The 22,197-nt window shown below is 37.8% G+C and overlaps 1 protein-coding gene across 12 annotated transcripts in view; it reads left to right on the top strand.

Annotated features, from left to right (window-relative positions):
• The window catches only part of Glis3 (GLIS family zinc finger 3), a 440,925-nt gene that overhangs the window by 315,211 nt on the left and 103,517 nt on the right, over positions 1 to 22,197 (top strand). For all 12 annotated transcript variants that reach the window (XM_005388624.2, XM_005388628.2, XM_013516325.1 and 9 more), the window contains 2 exons: positions 15,708 to 15,869; positions 20,011 to 20,121. In XM_005388624.2, coding sequence (XP_005388681.1) covers positions 15,708 to 15,869; positions 20,011 to 20,121 — 273 coding nt within the window. The remainder of the gene's footprint in view (positions 1 to 15,707; positions 15,870 to 20,010; positions 20,122 to 22,197) is intronic.

Here is a 22,197-nt window from a genome sequence, read left to right as displayed (position 1 = left end):
TATCATTGGCAGTATTCCTCTAGGAGAGCCAGTAGCAAATACTAGAAAAAGGATTGTTATTGAAAAATATTTAAAACTATTTATTTTTAATCCATAGAAAACTCATTAAACATGGATCAGCTCTTTGCATTGAAGTGTATGAGGCAAGACCATTTGCACAAACTGAGACTCAGATATTGCCTTCAGAAACCATTTGTGTTACTGCATCATTGTTTTAGGGAGCAATTCAAACTGTCACTTTCCAAAGGAATCACTGAGTCCTAAAAGATTTGGAAATCAGTTCAAAGATCAAAATATGAATATCTATCAGCCCATTTCCAAAATGGCTTGGAAGCTATTGGAAAGAAAGATCTGCAATATCAACTACATAAATGAGAAGAAACCCTAACAGACCCTAAAAGATGAACCCTTCACATATTATAAACTCCTAAGTGTTGTATATGCACTAATTTCCCCCAAGAATATGAATATATATATATATTCTCATATATTATCATACAAAATGTCCTGTAGAAAATCCAAGTTTGTCTATTTTTCTGGCCAAATTCCTCTGAAGCAAGTGAATCTTTCATTAGCTTAATAAGGATATGGAAGGTCTTCTGATGAGAGGTGGAATTCATCAGAGAATTTGTGTGTCACAGAGCTCCAAATCTTCCTGGAGAAAAACCAAGAAATGGTGTCCTTCCTTCCCCATCCCCTCCAATCAGACATCTATATGAATATCTAAACCAGAAACCACTTAGGCAACAATCACGGTATGATTTTTCAAATGCAAGTAATGGAGATTGACCTTGAGCAAGTCAGTGTTTGTGTTGTCTGTTGGATCTTCTTGAACCTTGTTGTTACAAGTGGGACCTGAGGACAGGTGGCATCAGCATCCTTTGGAAGGTTTCTGGAAATGCAGAATCCACACCCTGCCACAGACATGCTGAACCAGAGTCTGCCTCGTAAGGAGTTCCCCAGGGGATTACAGTAACTGCCCTCACATAGCATTTGGTATAGTATTGCTTCAGTTCCTATCGTCTTCACCCAATAATTTCTTGATAAATTATCATTAATTGACTTTTGATTATCGAATAAATGATGATGCAGAGGGTAACCTTGACATTTTGATAATCTGACCCATTAGCACCCAGCAATCCCAGATTTTGATTACTTGTAGTTTGTAGGCACTATGCTAGGCTCAGGAAACAAAGGCACACACAAGATTAATGCAGAACTCAGGAGACAGCTACTAGGCAGATAATCATGCAGTGACATGAAGTAGGAAAACACCATGTGCAGAAAATGTGCCAGTTGGGCGATCCTGGTCAGGTCTGGTCTGGAAAGTTGGTGTCCCAGGCTTCCCAAGTGCTGAGTGGTGCTAGTCTTTGGAGACTGCTGGTTCAAGTGAGCCACAGGTGGGCAGAAGCGTTCTGCCGTCAGTTACCATTTTCCACTTGGAAGGTGATTGAGAAGGAAATGGATGTCAATAACTTTTTGCCTCCTAAACAAATGCTTTTATTGACTATATGATTTTATTTTTGAGGTATCAAAAGTTTAAATGTTTTGTTCAAATTAGAAAAATAGCAAACACAGATCAAGGCAGCATGAGGACCACACAGCATTTCTAGATTTGCCTCAGTGATTGTCATCCTCCAGATTTCCATGGCCTGGGTGGACCTGGGGCTAGGCAGCTTCAGGCTGTTCCTTTGTCCCTCACTGAAATTGTGTTCAGGTTTCATTAGTGAAAGTGATCAGCCAAGTCCAGAATCTGTCGGGTGGGCTTTTTGTTTTTGTTACACTTTTTTCTTTCTCATACTTTTTCTTCTACTTCTCTCTTCCTTTTTGTTTTTTCTGTTGAAATAGCTTTTCTATCTCACTCATTACAAGTTTGAATTTTATTTGCATATCTAAACTGCTAATTATACCAGTTACTTGCAGTGCTTCTGCATTTGAAGAAGTCGGAGACTGACCCCTATCATTAAAGTCAGTGTCAGTTCACCCTGAAATTTGGAACTATGGAAACAGGTCCTTTTCTCTCATTTTTTCCTTGTAAATATATTTTAAAAGGCTAGCTGCCAATGACCATATTTTTGGGATTCAAACATTCGTGTTTCTGGTCATATTTTTCTGAGTCCAGCATATATTTTTTTAACTAAATACTGCTCTTGAAAGATGAAAAGGAAGACTCCTGCTTTCATTTTGTTCTTGGCTGTAGCTCATGGATGGCTTTTTTTTTTTTTTAAATTTGCAAAGCTTTCTTTCCTTCAGAAGAAAAAGAACTGGTTCTGTGGATCATAAAGACATCATTAGCGTTTACTAATACAGTATGTCCTGAAGTTTCTTTACTACCACATCCTTTCAGTATTATTTACTGAGCAGCTAAAATAATTGGGCTTTGAATTTTTAGATTACTATAAAGCAAGACCTATTGTCACTTTTTGCTGGATGTAATTGCACCATATGTATTTCGTGAAGCTATTTATTCATCTCCCTGGTGGATAACTTTGTCAGAATGAGTTGAGATATTTCTGTATGTGCAATTAGAATCTAGAAAAATATGCATCTTGTGTACCATTTAGAAATTATAAGGAACTTCACAAGCACTTTTTGTCTCCAGACCTGAGGCTCTGTGTTTTAAGTTCACTGGTCTTTTATTATTCCCCATTGTTTGGTAGAACAACCACTGTTCAAATAAGTATACAGCGATTCTGAGTGGATTTCAAGCGCTACAAGGGTGGGATGGGGGGAGTCAGACACTGGCCCATGTCCTAATGAAACTCATGATTATAAGGACATGTATGTGGGAAACTAAACCCAACTTGGGGGACACAGAATGCTGTCTTGAGAAAGGAATATTTCAGAGAGCTCTAAAATTTAGATGCACAGACTTAAGCAAGCAAAATAAGACGAGACATTTTTCCAGGTGAAGGAAATTGTATGTGCAAATCATTTGAGGTAGAGAAGGGCATGGCATTTTTGATGAGCTAGAGCTAGAGGAGAAGGGAAGAGAGAAAGGTGAGGGTGGATGGGAAGATGGCCAAGAGCCATATCAAGCAAGACCTTGTGAGACATAGCAAGACTGTGGTCTTATTCTGAATACCAACAAGAAACCTTTGAAGAATTTGACACAGAGGAATAACTTGACTCACTTTCTAGTTTTCAGAAGACTTCTTTGGCAGTAGCTTGGGTCCCAGACGGTGGATGGGCCCAAGAGTGAATCAGAGAGACCCGTTTGGAGAGCACTGAAATAGACCAGTGAGGGGTCAAAAAGGGAGGGAGGGTCGGAAAGAAGTAGAAAGAAGTGTTTGCATTTGAGAGATTCTTGAGGACTTGGAGATTAGAGGTGGGTATGGGAGATGTGAAGTGTGACTTCCAGCCTCTGGGGTTGCATTTCTGGGTGAGTAGAGGACAGGAAATGAAAACTTTGTTTTGAGATAAGTTGAAATTTGTGCTTTGAGCTGCCTGTGATTGCTCAGTGTAGAGATACTGAACAGGCAGCACAAGGGCCTGGAGCTCAGAGGGGAGTCTAGACCAAGTCGCGCTGACAGTGGATAGCCAATGTCTTCTGGTATGATACAGGCTGATTCTTTTATCTAACAATGGGGAATGGCGACAGAACCTGTTTTATCGTTCTCAGGATATTTTGCCTCAGTGGAGTTGGAAGAGCTATAACAATATTTAGGCACATATTCAACCAATTCACAACTTTAAAAAAATCTGTTGAGGGCCTAATGTATATTAGGCTTCTATTAAATTATGGGAATTTCTGAAATATCTTTCTTTTTTCCATTAGTTAAGTTCTTTTAAGAAAGGCTTAGGTAAGTATGCATTGAATAAGGGCCAAGTTTCGTCACTCTTGGTAAATTGGTAGTAATTTCCAGGACTTCTTTATTTAGTGAAATGAGGAGGGTTCATCTTGTACGTTGTTTCATTGTTTGGCTGAATATACAACCTTGAGTTCCTTCTAGAATCATCATGTTGATTCTTTTGTGCCAGGCCTCGCTTTGCATTTGTTTCTCAGCAGCCTGATTCTGACTGGCTCACAGATGCATACCATATTTTCCCCCAAATTTGAGAACTATAGTTAGTTAAAAGGAAGGTTATGCCAAGAACATAAGGCACACAGTGCTTTCTAGTCATAGCTAATGGTTTAACTCTGGGCTCAGACTTTGGTGAGACTGAGTGGTATAATTTAGGGTGGTTGGTCCTCATAAATTTAAATTACCAATGCTTTTTACTTTGTGAAGGAAAAAAGTGTAGTGCAGTTGAGTTCGTCTAAGAAATATCTTTTATTATCTCCTTGACTTCTTGATAAGCTGGCATTCTCTTGAGTCACGTGGAGAGAGTACCTGGTAGTTGAGCCGAAGGCCATGATTCCAGTGGAGGCCCTACCACTTATTCCCTGTGACTTTGGCAGATCTCCTCACCTGTCTAATAGCCAGTTCCCTTCACTTATAAAATAGAGGTTACAGATAGTACATATTTTGAATGCGTAATAGATGATGATGATGGCTAACATTTGTGGAGAATTTACTTTGTGGTAAGTACTTTCCTGCCAGCCTTGTTGTCTCTGTGAAGTGGCGAAGAGAGAAAGGAAGAACCATACATGGAAATGACTCAGCTTACTTTTTCTTTTACTTTTTTGGAGGGTAAGAAACAAGAGCAGCGTACATTTATTACAGTGGTCAACAGAATAGCTATTAGAACAATATTCTTATCTAATCTAAAATATTTGAGGTGCTGAAATATCCACATCCACACACAAAATTTTATAATTTTACCTGAAATGTATCATTCTTGTGCTAAATGGAGAAGGAAGTCGCATTTAAGTAGGACTGTTGAGAGGATTGAAGTCACACTAAGAAGCTAAGGTATTTTCATAATAATTTTAGGAACAAAAGTTCAGGGTATGCATGACAATACTCGAATATCCTGTAGGTCTCAAAACCTAAAAGATGATCCTTGCAAAGAGTTCATGCATTTAATGACAGCATTTTGCCCACAAGTGAAAGCGTACAGAAGGAAGAGGGAAGGCACGAGAGCCATTCTCTTCACAACCAAGAAAGAAAGCCATCAGATGCGACAGGATAGAGCAATTTAGAATCAGAGAAGGAAGAAAAACATGTGGAAGGAATGAAGGGTTTTCTGAACCCATGATGAGAAAGCCAGGCAGAAGACCTCAGTCTTGAGAGAAATGGAAACGGAGGGGACACATTTTGGAAACAAGTGTGAGTAAGTGGGGGTGGTGAATGGGTGGGGGCTGTCACAGAAGATCGTCAGTCCGAGGATGGAGCCACAAGGAGGCGCCACTTTGAGATCGTCCCTCTGTATTGTCTACCGAAGCCATTGCAAGGTTTTGAGCTCCGTTATTTCCCTATCGGCTGATTTTTTTTTTAAACAACCAGTTGCAGATGGCAAAAGGTTCAGAATTTACAATTAAGCAATGCCTAAAGGAAATGATGGCTTTTTGCTGAGAAAAGCAGTGTCAGGAAAACATCCCTGCCGCTCTCCTTCCCCTGTCAGAGTGGTAGGAATTTTACATTTGAAAGTGAAAAAGGCTCAAGATGTAATTTTTAATCCCATCCTTTCTGCCCACTTGCATCTCTTCCAAAGCTTGTCAGGGCCAGATCTGGAATAGCAAGAGCCATTAAAAATTTGGCATCTTGCACTTCGTTTTTTGGAATACACTCAGTGTGGGCCAATTTATGGTAAATTATTCTCTTCGTGTGTGAATTTCCTTTTCTCTCTTGGCAAATTCCTGCTTGCTTCTACACCCCTGCACACAGATCTTAAACACCCATCTACCACAGAATCTGTGTGGGATATGTGTGCAAGTGTTAAAGCGTGTGCCCATGGCGGCATCCACAAGTGCATATGCACATATTTGCACCTATGTGCCTATATGATAAGTAAATTGACTTAAACAGTTTGTCTTGGAGGTTTGTGTTGCTGAATGTATGTTAGCATACATTCTGTTTCATCCCGCAAACAGTTTCTCAGTCAAGAGATGACAGAATTCAGCGATCATTTTGGGAAACACCACAGTAAATAAATACATCGCTTAGCTCTGTTAAACCAGACGTGCCAATTCTTAATAAAACTGAAAGCAGACAGTGTCATTTCTCATCTTTTCAGTTGAAGACGATTAATTACTAGGCAGTCAGGTCCACTACCAAAGGAGAAGTTAGCACCAAGGCCTTGGCCACATATAGCCTCTCAACATAAGTAAACTCTGCAGTTATCATGGGGGACACGGGATAGGAACCTCTGCACTGGCTTTAGAGAGGCTAGCTACAGGACAGTGAGGGCGAACCTTTTAGAGCTTTCAGTGATACAAAGAGCCCACTACATACATATGCCATCCGTTCACCACCACTACTATAGGATGTTTGAGGGGGGCATGGTACCATGGGATATTTCTTGGCTTATTTTTTGGCAATTCTTAGGGCAATTCAGAGCAAGGTCTGAAAGATCTTTGTTCTTTGCATGAGAGATTCTGATCAGAGGCTATTTCTTGGCATATTTGAGAGTATATTAGCTCAGGATTTTAAAGTGTGATTTAAAACAGTTCCGTTTCCTTTATGTACGAAAAGGGCAACATTTATAAGCTTGAATTATTGCTAATAACATGTTCCCAATGGATCTGTGTATGTGTAGCTCAAATTTGGAGAAGGGTGTGGTAGGAAAACAGCTCACTTCGTTTTACTAGTATTGCTAAAGATTTCTCAGAACATCAATAAAGAAGTTAATCCATCACATCCACACACAAAAAAACACCAACCATATGTTGTTATTGGTATTTCCCACATGGTTAGATATTAAAATGATTAAATATACATTTTACGGTAGTTCTATAGGACATTAAAATCCAGCATCCAAAACCCGTAAATGCATTTCATTAAAGCTTTCGCGATGTTGATCATTTGATGTCATCGTGAGCAGTAACTAGCCCTACCTAATTAAAAGGCCTTAATGAGTTTACTACACAAGGAAGTTGAGGAAATCAATATGCTTTCTTACAGAGTTCATTCTCTCCATTTCATTTAGCATTTATTTAGTAAATAATCTATAATCACTTGAGCATGTGCCAAATACTGTACGTAGTGCTGGCAATAAAAAGATTAATAAGACTCAGTTCCTTGTACTCGTAAAGCTCACAGCCAAGCGAGGGAAACCAGCAGTCCAATTAGTGTGCCTCTGTGTGCTGCCCAGGCAATAGGCAGAGGGTAGTGAGCATATATGGGGACAGATCCATTGTGCTCTGGTGAAAGCCTAAAGGAAGACTTCCCAGGCGAGGAGGCCCCAAGCTCAAGGTCTGTAGAATGTCACAGGCACAGGTGAAAAGGCAAGAAGGCAAAAAAGCATACTGCTTAATCAGGGGCCTGCAGCTCAGTTTGACTGAAGCCCAGTAGGTAAAGGAGGGAGACGGGGAAGAGGGGAAGGGCCTGATCGTGTGAATTCTAAGCTGTGGTAATTCTCCGCTACTTTCTTCCTGTCTCTTCCCTTGGATAGGTTTCTTTCTCTGTCTCTGCCTGTCTCTGTCTCTCTCCCCCTTCATCCCTTCTTTGCTCCTTCCCTCTGTCCCTTCCTCTTTCCCTCCCACTTTGCTTTTCCTTTTGCTTACTTCATTGATCTTGGTTTTCTGAAAGTTGAAAATGTATTTCTGAGCTGAACCTTTCAAATAAACTAGAGCGTTGGGGCATGTTTTTCAAACACAGAATTTAGTACCTAAAACCCGTGAGATGGCTTCCCCAGCTTCCCTATTTCCTCACCTCTGAGTGGTCACATCACTTGGAGAAAGTAGAAAAATCATAGGAGGGTAATGGAGAAGACTGGGTATATTCCAATATTCTGGAATGTACTGGGATGTAATAAGGTAGGACTGAGACTGATGTTTTATCCTGTGTCATCCACAGCACCTAGTAAAGGCTGGATGTGCAGACAACTCATCATATGCATGATCCATGTGGGGAAAAAGGAATTGGTCACTAGGTATATTGACCTGTACTTTAAAGTTTGAAAGAGTTCTTTTCTTTAATATAGAGTAGCACAATATCTGAATGTAGCTTTCATTTGGGTGCCTTCTATAACTTTATAACAATATTGTGCTTATGAAGGATACACACAGGGATAGCAGATGCAGAGGCAAGAGAAAAATGGAGCCTCTTTAACAAAGACAAGCTATCACATATTACCTACTCTCAGTACAGTGCCTGGATACTACAACGGCAAACAAATGATATGCTTGTGAGAGGGTAAATAATGAAAAACTTGTCTGTATGTTATGAAAACTCAAAAACTAATTTTGCTGTTGTTCGTTAGTACTGATTTCCTGTAGTCTATGAGTATATATCCACTGAAACATGCACACATCTTGGGTTGGAATTATACCTGGCTATGTGATGATGAGGAATACAGGTACACAGGAAATTAAATAATTTAATTGCTTTCAGGAACGTTTATGCACTACTAGTTATATAGCCATAAAATACATTTGCTTTACTGGCATGTAATCAAAGTACATTTATTGTAATTTGTCAACCCCTGAAGTATGCATGCCGAGTGGATGTATATTCATAGATTGGATGAAATCAATGCTAATAAGCAACAACAAAAACTTATAGTTGTGTTCCCACAACCCCTTGACAACCTATTTTTCATTGTTGAACTTCTCAAGAGAAATAATCATTTGCTTAAGATTGTAGATTTTTGAAATTGTATTGATACAATATGAATAATATATGATAACCATACATTTGTCAAATAGCTGGAGACAGTCTTAGGATATGTCTTAAATATCAAGGTTGCACTGTGGAGAATTCTTTTTCCAGTTGTGAATATAATGCCTATCATGATGTTCCATTTTTCCCCAGCTCCTTTCAATTGTTATAAACCAGACACTTGATATTTCCATAAAAATTTAGTATGGTTCAATTATTGGCACAGAAATAACATATTTCTCTCCCTATTGTCATGTGGTTTCTCGAAAACACTTTTTCCATTTTTACTTTTAGGTTGAACTGTTACTTGTTTTGCCACCTTATTTAGAGGACCCTTTAAGATCAACCGCTACTCATGACCCAAAACACTGAATCACAATGAATTACCTTAAACCAATTAGAAACATATACATACCCGCCCAGTTTTGTGACCTTTGTTTTATACAGATTTAATCAAAAACAAGAAGCACAACAAGCCAGGAAGTTGAATTTATGAGCAAGTTAATGGATTCATTTTGTACACCAGCATAACAAGAAAAAGAACAAGGACTGGAATCTATTTCAGTTTAGGAAAACATTAGAGATTGGGTTTTATATTAATTCTACAAAAATTTTAATAGTTCCAGAAAACCTGGAAAAGTGAGGACTTCAGAATACCGGATGAGTGGCATGCACTTAATCGACTGACTCATTCAGACCAAAGCGCCATGGCCTTTTCTTCCCTTCAGAGGCACCAGTCAAATTTTGAGGGTTGTAAGGAATGACAGTGCCGATTTGTTTAGATACCTGGAACATTTGAAAACTCAGTCTGAGTTGCACTGATTTCTTTGAAGTTAATAAACTCTGAAATTAACCAAGGATAATCTTTATCTACTCCAACTTTAAATAATTTCCAGTGAGGCCACTGTTACCCTGGATAGAGCCTTTGAAATGTTAAAAACTCAGTTATTACCTTTTAGCAACCAAAAGGAAACAGAAGCCCCCAGGTGCAGGGTTCTTTCATCCACAGGAGAGTGAGTCACCTCTGCACATGAGTCGAATCACAATGTAAGAACAGGTGCAGACATGTTCTCTGTCCTCTCTGTGCAGCTGTTGGTCTGAACGAAACAAGATGCAGAAGGGATTCTGTATTACTCAGTGTGATGGATTCATGTACTTGATACTTTATAAAAGCCTCAAAATATGTGAATATTTTCTTTTTGCCCTTTGTGTAACCCTTTCTCCAAACTGATGTGGTAAATATTAAGGTATTCTGGAGCAGCCAGTACTAATTAAAATGCACTGGAAGCAGAAATCAGAGTGGCACAATGCCAGTCCTGTGTCCGAATGCAAGTCAGCTGAGAGAGAAATGGAATCAGGTGGCCCAGTGTGCCCCTGAAAGTCTTTCTGTTTTTTCTTTGTCCTTTTTTAAAAGTGATTTTTCTTCTGCTTTTTTTGGTGCATTTTCTCAAGCTGAATTTAAAAATTAGATCATACTGGCCAACAGTCCAAGGACAAAGCTGCGACAGTTTAGGTCATCAAAGTTAGGCGCTTTCTTTATTCTTTTATTCTTTCTCGAATTATCTTGCTATTTTATTTCTTCTTTTCTAAATCCTATCAAACTGAACATTTTCAACATGAGGGTCACTAACGACTCCTAGAACCTTACTTCTCAAAGTACCGTCTTTGAGCTTTCAGCCTTAATAAGCATCACCTTGTTAGAAATGCACCCTCGCAGACCCTACCGCGGACCTACAAAAGTAGAACATGCATTTCAACAAGACACCCAGATAATTCTTGTGCACATAAAGCTGGGAAGTACTGCTCTAGAAAAAAACTTCTGGAACTAAGTTCAAGTTCAATATATGCATCAAGTTTCTCTTGTCCTCTCAGGTGCATAAGCTGACTCTTAGCTATCTTGTTGGACATCTCCTTCTGAGTCACAGAGTAATTTGTTATTCCTACCTCTTGAAGGCATGCACTTAATTCAAGTAGACTTGAACTCTTGGACTTACTATGGACATCACCTTGACTGTACCCAGGACATTAGAAATGTTCACTGACCTTCCTATCAATCTCTTTCATCTCTGTTGTCTTTGGGCTGTATGTGGAGACATAAACTAACATGTACTGTAATTCATCAGCCAATTCCTGCTGCATGTCATGGTGGCAGCCATTGCTAATGAGATTAATTGGTCTTGACTGATGAAATTGTAAAAGCGTATACCTCTAGGGCTCATAAACACCGAGCCTTAATCGAAATCAAATGTATGTTTTTTTAAAAAGCATGTCCAGCATCATAGACTCCTTTCTGTTTGGGTTTTGTTGACATTAGCAGTGGTAAAGAAACCTGATCAAGAAGGTTTGCTGTTATTACTGCTTTGAATACAAACTTCTCACCACTCTTAAGTAGCTGATTAGGGAAGGGAGTAATAGTCTCTTGATTATTGGTTATACATATGGAATAAATCCCATTTTAATTGTGTCTAATGAGGCTTTCATTTTTAGAACCTTGCACAAAAGCTTCTAATAGAAAGACAAAGTGATATTTCAAAGGTCATCTTAATGTTACTTAATGTCAACAATCCCTAATCAAACTAATATATACAGATGATGATTACAGTCCAGTGTGATTCTTTAAATATGAAATAATTTTCTAAATTAGCAAAGTGGTGCAAGCTGAAATTCTTTACATTTGAGGCTATTGAAAATTTCTAATTAAAGTGTGTTACCTTAAAAAGATCCTCAAGTTAAAGAGATATTGCTCAACGTGAGGCTTCCTGCAGTGCAGTATTTTTCAAAACCCTTGAGATTTAAAGTTCTGTCACTTACAATTTCATGCACTATTCTTATATGTGTCTGTAATTCCACTGAAATGTGAAAATGGCTCTCCTTCACTGATTTTGCTCAACATAAGAATGTAAGGGGCAGTAGAAATGTGGGGTGTCTTACGGGTCAGGAAGCTACTGAGAGAACTTGTGGGCATGCCTATTTTAGAGCCAGACATCTGCCGGGTAGCACATTTAAAGTCAGGAGTTTAAAGAATTTCTAGTAAGAGATTAGTATTTTTGGATTGTTGTTCCATTTGCTGTATGAATGAAGATAGTTTTGCCCTACCCTGGAATATGCCTTTCGGTCCTAGGGTAGCTGCTACTATGTTAGTCCATATGATTCTTGTCCAAATTAGAAGACAAAGGATTCTGCCAGAAGATTGGTGTAAGAGAATGGGCGCTGATCAGAGTCTGAATGGCATTTTCTAACTCCCTTGCTCTCACTGGGTTTAGGGGGGCCTCATGCACAGAGATCAGAGATTGTGCATTTCTCACGAATTCCCAGGGGTGCTAATGCTGCCTCTGGTCTGGGAGCCATATCTGTGAGCATCACTGTTCAGGGTTTTCAGTACTGAACCTGACCAGCCATATGCTCCGACTTTGGTTTGTATGTTCGTGTGAATCAGCTTTGCATTTTATTGATTTTTTTTTCCCTATAGGACTTATTTAATATTTGCTGGACAATAAAGGGTGCTATTTAGACAAAATGACTAACCTTGATGAAAACACAGAGCAGGAAGTTTAGCATGGAATAAACCTTCAGTGAATTCCGGCTTGCTTTTCCACCACCCACCATACATTATCGCCATTTGCCTCTCTTTCGTATATCCTATGTTTTCACCCTTCAACTTTCCTGTTGACTCTAAGGTTTGATTGTGCATTATTTTTCTCTTACCTACCAGTACATGGTCCATCAATCTTGAGTTCATGGCTTCACAGCCAGTCCAGGAAGAAAAGGACCTGAGACAAAGCAATTGCTCAGTTGTGCAGGATTTAGTTGGTAACTATGAGAAGAGCAGTCAGTTGAAAATTTGGACCTTATCTTTCAGGATGGATCTTACACCATAGCAACTTCAGCAAAAAAGCCTATGATCAAAACCAGGGAATTACTTACAGTAGTCCTTGCTTCCCTGAGTTTGAATGTTCATTTACAAGGTCAGAAGTACTTAATAAAGATTTGGAAAACATGAAAAACCTAAGAAGGAATATCAAAAGCACCCATTGCCCAAACACCCAAAGAATCCAGTTTTGGTGTCTCCTCTAACACTCTTTTGTAAATGTGCCTGTTAGTTTATTTTAAAAATATCTAAGAATGTCTAAAGAGTAAAACCTCTATGTAAAATGTCTAAGAGTAAAAACTGGCTCAGGGAGAGGAAATTCTTGTGTTCAGTTACCAGGTTTGTCCCATAATGAATGATAATGATTCATTATAAAATTACTTGCTTTCAAGTTTCATCCAGAGACCGTTAGAGGAGCAAACAACACCTCCTTTTTCTTGCAAAATCTTCAGTGTCACAAATTCACTCAGATGTTTGTGATGTGTGAGGCACTTTCCCCTCACCTAGGCACTTATCAGTCCTTCAGTGCCTAGTTTTACTGGCCTTGGGATCATAGTTTCTTCAAGTTAATTCCATCTGGAAGAATGAATAGGTAGTATGTTACAAGCCGTTGCATACATGAAATTGCCTTTCTTCTGCATTTATTTGTACAACTCAGTGAGTTCAAACTCTTCATGTTTTCCCCGTGAAAACTGAAAATATTGCGATGCTACTGTGTCAGCTTCTGGCCTTCCATGTTGCAGAGGAAACATTTTACATCCCGTGGATTTTTACTGTTCAACAGACAGTGGTTTTGTCTTCGTTTTCAGCCTGGCTGCTTTTAGTTGCTTTTACTTTGCTATTTTAAAATGGTCAGGATATTCTGAGAGGTTACTCATTTTCATGGATTTGCTTGAAAGGCAGTGAGATTTGGGGGTTTTTATTTCTTCTGTTAATAGTCATAACAGCAGTTAGTTGAATTCTAATTGAACATTAAGTGAATGTTTAAGTGGGAAGACCTAGGAAATGCTAGCCTACACAGACTTCATGTCTGATCCTGTGGGCTATTTGAATTAACTTAGCATGTATCTAATCACACCACTGGAGATCTAGAGGTCTTGCTTTATCTGGGACTTAGGAACCTTATGAATCTGTTCTAAAGTTGTTCTCCACACCCATGCTGGTACCAAAACAATAACACTTTCTCTCTAAGGAGACTGTGGGAGGGAGAGAATACTGGGCCTAACAAGCTCTGGGTTGAGCTCCTGGAGCTGGCCCCAATATGAAACCCACTCTGCGAAAGAACCTTGCTAGGAACCAGGCTACAGGCTTAGCATGTCCAAAACCACAGGCTCATTTCAGGGTTAAGTGTGGTCCACAAGGTGATTCCAAGTAAAATAAACTAAGCTCCAGGAGTTTGCTCTGAGTTGCCATTCAAAGGAAACCTTAAAAACAGTGGTTTGGTCAGCAGAGACCGCTTAGCCATGAATGAGGAGTTAATTTTGAGCCCCTTTATCTTTAAATTTCAGAAGTGCTTGAAAGCCTGCAGAAATCAGGCCCTCAGCTCCTCTTTTCCTAACGACATGGCATTACATGCCCTTTGCTGCTGAAAAAAAGTAGTTGGCTTCGTCAGCATTCATTTTCCGTTCAGGCTAAATTTATTTTTATGTGAAACAGAAATCAGGAAAACACCAAAATTATTTTAAGCAAAATATCAAAATTGAAATAAACCAACATATGTCTGTGAAACATGTATAACTCTCAATCAAAAATAAGTGCAACTTTCATAAATATCTTAAAATATTCCAGCATGCAAAATCTGAGCAACTTACTTAAATAGATGGAGTTATGACATGTTTGATTATTCTTCCTACTTAGTTCATTCTTCACTTGAAGATGAAAATTCCAGTCGCCAAAACTTGGCCAAATCTGGATCATCTTTTTTGCACAGTGAGCTATTGTAATAAGGAAGAGAACCAAGCAGTTTCATAAAATCTTTGCAGCAAGGCTGTGTGATTCCTGCTGATTCTGAATCAGAACCTTCTTCATCTGACCTTCTTGTATTCTTTCCTATATCACTCCTGTCCTTGTGGTCCCCTTTAAGCATTGAGGCTTCTTGATGGCTTTAAGTATGTTATACTTTTTTTCTGCCAAGTTTATTCATATTTCTAACTTTCCCTTCTGGAGGGCACTCAAATAAAATTAACTGTCAAAGTCACACAAAAATTCTTGGGTTTAGCACCAAAGGGAGTGATAAATGATAAATCTCCGTCTCAAATGCACGCTTAATTTGTATGCTTTTCCTAATAACATTTTCTTTACTGTACTGTCACTGAAGGATTAGAATCACTTTGATCCTATGAAGTAGCTGATACATTGCTCACAGAAAATATTAAGTTAATGTTACTGTCAATAAATATTGACAAAACAAAGACATATTTGTTGTAATATCCAAACTTTCATTTTTAATTCTGTTCATGAATTATGTAAGAAAAAATTTTAAAATAAAAGTTAAACCTTTGGGAAAATAATTTAACATTAAATGAATTGTCTATTTTTTCATTCCTTTCAGAGTGTGTTTATGACATTACCCTGCATGTTAATATGGTGACTCTTTGGGAAATTGAAAAAGCCTAGTTAGTATAGTTCAGTTTGAAGTACAATTAAGGAAGTTCTGATCCCATCAATCTAATGGACACATGCCCTTTTCATCCTGGACTTCACATCTTCAATTTTTTTTCCTCATACATCACTCTGATTTTTCCTGTTAGTTTTTTCCTTGTCAAAAAGTTTCTTCTTTCCTGGTTTCTTCAATTTAGACCAATTTGGAAATGGAAAAGTGTGTTAATTTTTTAATAAATCTTTAAGACACATTACTGCATTTTTATTAACTGAGCCAGATGGCTCACTGTGAATTTTTTCTAACATAAGTGATCACAGAAATCAGTTTGGGACCCAAATCTAGTATAGAAAGTGGCATATATATTCAGTGGAAAGATGCAGTTCACATAAGTACATGGGTAATTTTAGCAGCAGTACTTGTTCCTGTTTGGATGTTATTTTATTTTATTGTTTTAACCTAAGTATAAACTGAAGACTTTGCCCCCCACTCACCCCGAATCACTCAACGACCAAAGATTGTTTTCCTTTTGCAGTTTGAAGGTTGCAAGAAGGCCTTTTCCAGGCTTGAGAATCTCAAAATTCATTTGCGGAGTCACACAGGCGAGAAGCCGTACCTGTGCCAGCACCCGGGCTGTCAGAAGGCGTTCAGCAACTCCAGTGACCGTGCCAAGCACCAGAGGACACATCTGGACACTGTAAGAATGGTGGCAGCTTTCCACTTGCAGCAAAGCCGGTGTACAGAAGTGCCCCTTTGAAAGTGGAGCAGTACAAGTATTTGCTTTGCAACCTGCAGGTTACAAGGGCAGTCCCCAGGGCAGCAAGGGGGAACCTGGTAAAGTGCTGAAAGGGGCCTGTGTGGCTGTTCCATTTTTTTGTAGTCACTGTGTGTCCTAAATAATATTTAGAACTTCCTGGTACAGAAGGTTACCTGGTTACTTCTGTATGTAAAATCCAAGGCATTTAGAGGATGTCCTACAAGCAGATTTTAATACAGACAATCACCAGTTGAGACTATTAAAATAATTACTGAACTATTAAGACATTCCAAAATAGTCGTGTATGCTACTGCTAGAAATCTCAGCTGCGTTATTGTGTTCGTTTGTTTGGTTGTTGACCCGGGTTCTTTTCTTCTTGATAAGAACTTTGCAGCTGACAGTTTTTGAAAGTGAATCTCGCCTTTTGCTTTAGAAACACCTGATATTTTCACCTTCAAGGATCGAGAAAGAAACAGATATTTCCCAAGGGTTCAGTTTCTTCATGCTTCCGCGGTGTTAACAGCCACATATCCTTGGATATCAACCCTATGAGAACGATTGATTTTCATTATCACACCCTTCACTCCTTGAACGCAGTTACATTTTGATCATTCACAAATACCTTTTCTGTTTAACTCCTGACTTTTATTTTTCCCATTATGTTGATAGGCCTCTTTTGCATTTCGCAGGCTTTGATGCCATTTTTCTTACATGAGGCCGAGTAGACCTATGTAATTGCATTTCACTTAACAAAGCCATTGGGATAAGTGTGTGATAGACATCACGGATCTCTTCTCCCACATTCTTGCAAGTAATGTATTCATGACAGTACTTTCTCAGCGTAGCATTCTGATGTCTCTTATTAAACTACACCAGAATTTGAATTTTGAAAAGATACTGTTATTCCTACACACCTTCTCATACATATTTAAGATTCTTCTGATGTTATAGTTGACATATTTATTAAATTTTATATTAGTCTCTATTAGTCACATTGATACAAGTCATATTAGCTATATGTCACGTAACCTTTCTAAAAAGAATTATCTGTACTTTAATGTGATGATTTGCCTCATAAATATATGAAATATAGTTAAATAGTACGGACATTGAATAGCTCTTTCTGGCTGTCGCTGAATTGAATTCAGTGATTTTTAGGACCAGTAAAATAGACCATTAAATGAATAAGTATGGTGAGTAGTGGGGTTTTTAATGCAGAAAAATGAAAAAAGAGTAAATTATGCTTAAAAACCCTATTTTTGTGTCTAAAATGGTCTTAGTTGAAGCCAACAAGTTTTCCAAATTGTAACTAAATTTTATCATAGAAGAATGAACATTCATGGGACAAGATTGTCTTGAGGAATTGCTTGTACTATAGCTAGCTATCTGTAGCTTGAAGGAACTATTGTGGGGTTAAGTGTTGGAGTTCTACAGTACCCTTTACTTGGTACTAATTTTAACTAATCAAGCAAAAAGTATTTTTAAAAATCATTTCACAATTTAAAATGTATATATTCCTTTTTAAAACTTTCATTTCAGTGCATTACTTCTAAAACTCAGCTATTTTTTTGGGGAAAAAATTTTCTGTTAGATCTGTTAAAACTATTATTTTTTTCCTTGAAGTTCCAAACAACCTATTTAAACTTCTACTAATTTAACAAAGTGGTGAACTCTTTTGAAACCACACTGAAGTAAAACAGTTGTTCTAAGAAGCGAAGTATAGTCATTTGAAGAATTTATAATTTAAATTTAGGTTTCTGTTCCATTTCATTAATCATTCCTTATGCAAATGCTGTCAGAATTTTGGATAAGGTATCTTTCTTCAAATAAGTGAATTCTTTACTCATTGGAAAAAACGATTTTCCCATAACGATTACTTAGTTCTTGATTCTAACCATGAAATTTTTTTATTAATTCATTTCTCTGTTAACATTTTAATATCTAAACAAGGAAAGTAATTATCAGTATAGATGGAAAACAGTGAAATCTGTAGTTTAATGAAGCAAAGCACCCTGTTTAAAGTTTAGGTAAGTTGAGATAAAATGACCAGGGCAGATTACTACTTAGGCCAGTCCCTGACGTTGCTGTTTTGGCATCCTGGTCCCAGGAGGCAGACAGAGTCACGGCTCTGTGGGCATAATGGTGAATATTTAAACCTTCTCCAAGAAGACCTCAAAATTAAATGACAATGACATTACCACTCCAAATCATACAGGCATCAGTTTCTGTAGCATGTTAATATTCATAATGCCTTTTTACATGAAACTTACATTCTCATGCTCGAAAACATGAGCTTTTGTGCTCATAATGGCACTTCAGGTACAGATTTGGGCTCGTATTTCCCCTACAGCTGGGACAGGGTAGGGAAGACTAGTTTAGGAAAGCTCTGTAAACTTGGAAAAGATTGTCAGGTTCAAGAAACCTTTGTTTACCTAATGGAAGCTCATTGGCAAGTAACTGCAATAATTAGCTCACCATTTTGTAAAAATTGAGGTGTCAAGAACCTGGTTCATCTATTGCTCATTCTCTGCTCCCTTATACCAGTGCAATGCCTAGTACATTCTGGGAGGTGAGAGCTACTGAGCGATCTCAGATATTTAGCCAATCAACAGACACATCAGATATCAAACTTCGAATTCAAACTGGGTATGTCAAATTGAATTATATATTCATAATTTTACCTTGTTCTTGGAATTAAAATGGAAAGAAAAAGTAGTGAACCGTAAATATTGCTTCCAGAAGGAAAATAATGTAACCCACATGAACGTTGGCCCACAAAATGACAAGCATGCACATGGAAACAAGAGTACAACATAAACAATAAAAGAAAATCTGAAATTTTTTTTTGGTCAGTAGTGCAGAAGCTTCTTAGAGCAAGATTACTACTTTGGAGATAAAGTTTTAGTTCTCCTTATGTTTCACATCATATAGGCACAGATCTCATACCTCACCTGATAAAGTACTGAGTTACTAAGTAGATCAGTGACAATTAATATCTCTTACAAACACAGTGAATCCTGAGATTTTTTTCCCTACAGTTCTTGGAATAGAAGGTTGGAACTGATCTTGCAACAGAATAGTCATGATTCTAAAACTCTGTTTTGTCATTATAGTAGAAGTAGGTGATAGGCTGAAATTTTTATGCATGTAAGGTACTGTCATTCACTCATTTTTTTTTTTTTTTGTCTTTTTTGAGATAGGGTCTCACTATGCAGTTCAGACTGGTCTTAAACTCAAAACCAGTAGCCCAGGCTGGCCTCAAACTCACAACGATCCTCCTGCCTCAGCCTCCGGAGTGCTGGGATTACAGGCGTGTGCCACCACATTTCTAAACATTATACACCAAACGTCAGGGATATAAAAATAAAGTAAACTTCAGACTCAGCCTTAGAGTCCCTGCTTCACATCTCTCAGGAGCATGGGGAATTGGAATAGCCAAAATGTGTGCTTCTAACCTGTCTTGGGGGGGTGCTTACTAACTTACCTCAGGCTCAGCACTCAGACTCCTCCACAGCTAATAATATTAATATTCTTCTTGCCAATTTTTTCATGTGTCTGTTAATTTGAAACTTACTGTCTCTTACTCGCTTTATGCTAATTTTTCCTTCTTAATTCTCTCCCTCTCTCTTTCTGAATCAGGTTTCCTCTGAAACATATCCAGTCTTTTCTGGACTTTTCTACAGCTTCTTTACCTGAATCCTTAAAGAATATGTGTTTACTAGTTTCTGACAGTACCAAAGATTGTTCTCAGGGAAACAGAACTGTAAGTATGACTGGAGATGCTTACTAATAATTTCCTCATTAAAAATTCCACAAGAGGCTTTGTGGTTAGAGCGCAATCTAAAGCAGTCTCTTAAAAATCATCAAGGATCAGACTGCTCTTTGTTTCTTGAAAGTTTACTTTCCTCTCTGCCATGATTCAAAGTTCCTGGGCTTTCTAATTAAAACGTGAGTATTACCTAGCAGTTCACATTAGTTGGTTGGTAACAATTTGTGCTCTGGATAGTCTTTGAGTAGAACCTTCCCCAGTTACTTTTATAATTGAATCACAGCTGGTTTTTCTTTTTTCTTTCTTATTTAGAAACCTTACGCTTGTCAAATTCCAGGATGTACCAAACGCTACACAGACCCAAGTTCCCTCAGAAAGCATGTGAAGGCACATTCTTCCAAAGATCAACAAGCAAGGAAAAAGGTAATTTTAAAAGAGAATTTTCCAGCCAGAAAAAGCACTTTTAACTTACTCTGTAGTACGTAGAGTTTCTGCAGGGCATTGGAAACTCTTACACTTCTTAAGGTGTAACATGCTTTAGCTGTTTTGAGGAGGGAAGTCTTCCATGAATAGCAAGGCTATGGTAGGTACAGCTGATACAGCCAGATAAGAATTTCTGGGCAAGGCTTGTACAGGTGGAATCAAACGAAATTAGTGAAAGTCACTTAAACCAGGAAGTAACAAGAGGCTTTTATGGAAATTAAGTCTAAATAGGTAAGAAAATTGAATTGAGAAAAACAATAATAAAATCCTTTGTGGAGAGACATACTATTTCATGAAATATCATTTGGCTAAAATCACTTTAGTCTTACAAAAAAAGGTAGGTGAACCTCTAGGACGAGAATAGAATACTCACATGAAGCTTAGAGAACAAGAAGATTTCTTGATAGGTTCCGTGTATGCAAATCTGAGAAAAGAATTGGATTTGAAGTCACTTGAACATCAACGAGGAATTAACGCCTTTTTCAAAGTTTGTAAAAATCATTACATCTCAGATATAAATGTTACAGATCAACCAGCCAGTCATCCTGACTTGCTCTTCACGCCTAACACTATCCAGCAAGTGCTTGGTTATACTGATCTTCCTGTCCGGTAGAGACAGGGAGCTCACCGCCTTTCAAGTCTTACGTCATAACTGAGTTTTTAAAGTTTCGAATACACCAGGTATCTTTTTTGTATGACAGTAAGCAAGTTGAGCTACGCTGGCTTTTTGAGTGTTTTGTTTATACCAATTCACTTCAGGGACCTTTACAACAAATGTAAGGACAGTTGAAGACTCAAAAGTATTTCAAGTGATTGAACTCTCATGGCAAGGGTTTTCAGGTCTCTGTGGCTTCTAGTGAGAAATCTTTTATTACTTCATGGTTTATCGGGGTGTTGGAAAATACTGTCTTCTTGTTGCTTGAAGTTTTTCTCCCTTGAGATTGTTAGCACCATGCCAGCTAAGGTGTCATATATAGAAAGAACTTGACCTTGTTTCTGTGGGTTAGAAAAATACTCAGCTGCGAGCACTTATGATATACTTAATTGTGCACCAACCCAATCTTGTAAATCAGCTGTTAAAATCATTTATTTTTCTCAAAAAATATATTCAAATCTTTTTAAATTGAATCCCAGTAAATTGATATCCATGATCATTTGACATGGATATATTCTTGAATTTTAGAAAAGCAAAGGTATAGTACTGCTAAGTAATAGTATCAGATTGGAAGGAAATGCTTACTTTCCTTACAATAATACACCCTGTTGTATACTGTTAAGTACTTTCAGCAGAATCAGTAATGGTTTTCGTCATTATCTATATATTAAATATTTGATGTGATAAACTATATTTACTTAAAGAAATAGCCTTCCTAGATGAAAGGGTGTTCATTGTAAGTATGACCATTCTCTGCCTCAAGTTGTCCCAAATGTCAGGCTTTGCCTGTAATACCAAATTTATCAATAAAATTAGAGAGCACTTTTTTACAGCAGAACGATAATTATGGACATGAAAGGTTATTCAGCTGCTATCCAGATAAATAAGTAACAACACAATGTTCCATCTAAGAAAGGCTTCCCAGGTTGACAGGTACAAGAACAAAACAATGGATATTCTCAAAAATTGTTAATGATTTTTTATTGTTTAAATATGGTGTGTCTCTTCCTCTGTATAAAGGAAGAGTAGTTTTGATTGTGTGAAGGATTTTTGAAGCACTAATTAAAAGCACTAATTAAAAAAAAAGAAAAACAAACCTTGAGACTAAAAATATAACATTATTGACAATTTACCGGCAACTTTCAACATATCATCTAGATCACAAGGATATACTGTCAAGTAGTATTATAATCTGTGTCAAACACTGCAGGTCTTTCTTAAATTTGTCTTATGTGCAATGAGATGCTTGTCTCTCAGATGATTTTGCTTTTGACTTTTACTGTGTTTCCTCCAAATGGTTGAAATTGACCTTGTTGACTTTGATGCCCAACGTTTAGTGAGTTTAGTTTTTCCTTTCCAGA

Source organism: Chinchilla lanigera, unplaced genomic scaffold, assembly GCF_000276665.1.
Source record: "Chinchilla lanigera isolate Chin_1 unplaced genomic scaffold, ChiLan1.0 scaffold00033, whole genome shotgun sequence".
In the NCBI taxonomy this organism is placed as follows: domain Eukaryota; kingdom Metazoa; phylum Chordata; class Mammalia; order Rodentia; family Chinchillidae; genus Chinchilla; species Chinchilla lanigera.
This window is presented reverse-complemented; position numbering and strand designations above follow the sequence as displayed.